The 4,177-nt window shown below is 53.3% G+C and overlaps 1 protein-coding gene across 1 annotated transcript in view; it reads left to right on the top strand.

The window, feature by feature from the left end:
• Positions 1–1,336: 1,336 nt before the first annotated feature.
• Positions 1,337–4,177, top strand: part of KRI1 (KRI1 homolog) — a 212,971-nt gene continuing 210,130 nt past the window's right edge. Inside the window, 6 exon segments of the mRNA XM_029585758.1 lie at positions 1,337–1,494; positions 2,554–2,630; positions 2,839–2,944; positions 3,079–3,175; positions 3,336–3,396; positions 4,122–4,171. Coding sequence (XP_029441618.1) covers positions 1,410–1,494; positions 2,554–2,630; positions 2,839–2,944; positions 3,079–3,175; positions 3,336–3,396; positions 4,122–4,171 — 476 coding nt within the window. The 5' untranslated portion in view covers positions 1,337–1,409.

Raw genomic sequence — 4,177 nt, 5'->3', positions numbered from 1 at the left:
AGGTTGTTTTTTGTTTTTTTTTGGGAGGTGGGGAAGAGGGGGGTTGAGAGTTGTAATTATATTAAATGTCCGTCTTCCCGGAGTGCTTACTGTAAAATGAATTGCACCACTCTTGATTCAGTTGTGTGTATATGTTTAAACAAAAATGAAATTCTATTTATTATGCTTTTGAAGGAAATGTTGTGTGTAATTTTAATGTTTGTGGGTTGTTGTTTTTTTTAAACCATTAAATTGTTTGCTGATGCTAAAACTTGCGGCTCTGATCCTTCAATCCATTCCTTGTAGAGATGCTTGAGAAAGAAAGGACATTTTTGGTATCATTTACCAGATTTAAAAAAAAAAGGCAGTTGTCCTTAGGAACTGCCCTTGTTATTCAATGGGAAATGTGATGATGACATAGAGTGAGGATGAAGGGAAGATGTTGGCCGAGGTAGTGTCCATTTTCTGGAGGCCAAAGGGACAGTAGACAGCTCGTCAGAGGGCTCACCACAATGACCCAGAGTCTGTACCCAGAGGAGAGAGTTAAGGACCCTAACTGCCTATATTCGGGGTGGGGGGTTGCGACCTGGGACCAATGCAACAGCCATTCAAATGCCTGAAGGTGTTTGCTGCTGAAGAAAGGGTGTGGATGAGGAGAGGAAGCTGTCAGGAAGCATTTAACAGAAAGCGTGGCATCCTGTCCATGAAGTTGGTGGGGCAAAAAAAAAAAAAAAGGGATTTATCTTTTTAAAGGGGATGAGGAAAGGCGGAAGAGGTTAGGGCTGTTCAGCTTGGAGAAGAGAGGGCTGAGGGGGGATATGATAGAGGTCTTTAAGATCATGAGAGGTCTTGAACGGGTAGATGTGAATCGGTTATTTACTCTTTCGGATAATAGAAGGACTAGGGGGCACTCCATGAAGTTAGCAAGTAGTACATTTAAGACTAATCGGAGAAAGTTCTTTTTCACTCAATGCACAATTAAGCTGTGCTATTTATTATGAGATTTATGTGCATACACAGGAGATAGTGCATGCAAAGAAATCTGATGCATATCCTGAAACCCCGACTGGCTGGAGGGGCCCCGTAGGACCGGTTTGAGCACCCCTGGAGAGTGCATGGTGGGGTTGCTGTGGGCATGGAGGTAGCTCCTCTCCCGGAGCGCCACAAACATGTCTGGTTTTCATGATGAATATGCATGAGACAGATTTGCATACAGCGGAGGCAGGAAGGGAAGGGGGAGTCGATCACCAAAGGGAGCCAAACCCCTCTCCAGAGCTGACCAGGCTGTAGGGCGGGGCCAGAGGCGCTTCCCGGCAAGCGCGCTCTGCCATTGGCTGAGAGCCTGGCTGACCTTTGCCCGCCCCGCCCCTGAGCTGGCAACACGTGCTTCCGGGCTCGGGCTTTGGGCCTGCTAGAGAGGGGGGGGAAACATGTCGGAGACCTACGAGCTGAAAATCAACCGGAAGTTCGCGGCCAATTACGAGCGGTACCGGCGGAAGGAGGAGCTGCAGCGGCGTGAGTGCGCGGCGTCCTTTACCTCCTCCCCCCCCTCCTCCCACCGTTCCTGCTTCCAAGCAAGCGGGCAGCTCTCCCACGCCAGCCCCCGGCTCTGCAGGCCGCGCCTGCTTCCTTCGCTTCCCCCCTCCTCCCCAGAGCCCCTGCGTGACTGCTCCCAGTGCATCCTGGGACTTGTAGTTCCGCCTTCCCCGTGCTAAAAGTACAAGTCCCAGGGCGCTCAGTGATAGCTCTGGGAAAAGCCAGGGGTGGATTAGCGTTTCACTGGGGGGGGGAAACATGACTGTCGTTGCCCTCACCACTTCTGTAGCGCTGCTGGGGGTAGGCATCGCTGACCAGACCGGGGTGGGCACCCCCCGATCCCCACGTACAGAGTGCAATTGTGCCCCGTGCGTGTTCAGGTCATGCAGGCAGTGCATGCAAATAATAGTCGGACCTGTTAGGAAACTGCAGTCTCGGAGCCGCCCCCGATCTGCGGGTTATTATTTTTAATTTATACTCTATGGACTTTTGTTTTGCTTTTCCTAAATAAATAAATAAATAAATAAATAGATAGATAGATAGATAGATAGATAAGCAGGGGCAACAGCTCCCCGGTATGGGATGGGGTAAAACAAGGAGCGCCTCATGTAGATGAAGACTTATCTGGCAGCCCTCAGTTTGCGTGCACCGCCTCCGTAGCGTAAACATTTTATTTCATGCATGCACTCTGTGAATATCCGACGGACTGGGGTGGGGTGGGGGGCTCCAGGACCGGGGTGGGAGCCTCTGTTCCAGACCATGGGAGACTCATCTGCACTGGCAGCCGGGGCTCATTCTTATCCTGGCACAGGATGCGCTGGGGCTCTCGGACCCCTCGTACCACGTGAAAAAGAGACACAAGCAGAATCCGTCCGGTCTCATTTCCTGATGCAGTACCACAGACCCCCCATGCCCTCACTACTTTGCATCCGGGGACCCTCTGTGCTGCAGAGAAGCTTACGAGATGCAGAAGGAAAGGCGAGGACCGGAAAGATACTTTGGCATTGCAGGTGAAGCCGCCCTCTTGTTTTTTTGCAGTGAAGGATCGCTATGGGGACAGCCAGGAGCAGGAAGAGACCTCCAGCTCTGAATCGGAGGAGGAGGGTGAGGAAGTGGTAAGTCACACACGTGGGTGCCCCTTGTAAGCCTGTTGGTGGGCCTGCCCTGGAGCACTAAATACCGCTTACCCTTATTACTGGGGGTTCTAATATTCGTTAGTTAAAGGGGTCTAAAGGCTGAGGCCTGTCCGACAGAGGCCGTCAGGCAGGGCGCAGGCTGACTTGCTTGCTCTCCGTCTGTTTTTTTTCTTTTCCCCCTGGAAAGGCCTTTGATCCGGAGGCGGAGAAGGACTTCTACCGGACCCTGTCTCTGCTGAAGAAGAGGGACCCCAGGATCTACCAGAAAGACGCAAGGTTTTACGCCGGCGAAGGTAGGGCAAGGCCCTCTCCCCCTTGCCCGGCGCGTTGCCCGAGTTCTCCGAGCTGACCGCGTCTCCCGGGAGAGGCGGGCGCAGTTAACCGGTATTTCCATTTAACTGTGACGGTGTGACCTTTTTTTTTTTAGGTCCGCCCCGCCAGGGCAGGGGATCCGGGCAGCGGAAGAAGGAGAAGCCGATGTTCCTGAAGGACTACGAGCGGAAAGTGATGCTGGAGCGGGAGGGGTAAGCCCGAGCCGGCTCCGGCGTGCGGGTCCGCAGGTGCCTGGCCCAAGCTCTGCTCGGGTTTCCGGGTCGAATCGTTCTTAAGCCGAGCTGGGGGGGGGGGGGGGGTAGGCATCGGAGGTGATGCAAATCTGTAAACCTGTTTTTGCAAACCTTTTAGGAAATACGACGGAGACGAGACGGAGGGGGAGGACGAGGAGGAAGCTGACGAAAGGAAGCAGGTGACGTGCCGGGAAACCACGCTTTGACCTTGATAAACGGGAGGCTTTTCCTAAGCGTTGGAATTATTAAAAAAAAAAAAAAAAAAAAAAAGTATTTCTTTGCAAAAGGAAAGTTCCGTCTTTTAACGGGATTATTGGCGAGGAGAATGCGGTCCTTTGCCGGATCCTGAATGGCGTGGTGTGTTTTTAACCCGTTATCATTCTCGTAAGACGATTTGCTACCCCTACCACCACCACCACAAATTATATTCGGGAAGGGGGTACAGGCGAGTCCCTGTGCGGAAGAGCCGGCAACTGCGTTGGGCAACTCCAGGTGTGCTGCGAGTCGAAAGCGAGCGTTCCCCAAGGTCTCGGCGGAGGGGCTGGGCCCTTGTTCTGCAGATGCAAGGCTGCAGGCAGAGCCCAGAGTGGGAAGAATTTATTTCTACTTCCCCCTTGCTTATTTGGAAAAGGAGTCGGGCGGTGAAACGTTAAGGGGGGGGGGGGGCGGCGCCGCGCCGCGCTCCGCCTTCCCGTCGCCGCGCTCGCGCCTCTCCCGTCGCCGCTCACCTTTAAGAGAAGACGGCAAAGCCGGGCGACGGTCAGAAAACGTCGTCGCGCGCGCTCCCCGTGGTCCACACGCGTGACCGACCGGGCGGCCTCTGTGGGGGATTTTTTGTTATTTGTTTGTTGTTTTTTTTTGTATTTTCTTTTTAACGCCCCGTTTTTCTCGCTCGCCCCTGCAGAGAGCTGCTTCGCCCACCTACTTGGAAGAGCAAAAGCAGATCAAGGAGAGGTGAGG

This window comes from Rhinatrema bivittatum, chromosome 19 (genome assembly GCF_901001135.1).
Source record: "Rhinatrema bivittatum chromosome 19, aRhiBiv1.1, whole genome shotgun sequence".
Taxonomy (NCBI): domain Eukaryota; kingdom Metazoa; phylum Chordata; class Amphibia; order Gymnophiona; family Rhinatrematidae; genus Rhinatrema; species Rhinatrema bivittatum.
The sequence above is the reverse complement of the archived record's forward strand: the minus strand, read 5'-3'. Positions and strand labels throughout refer to the sequence as shown.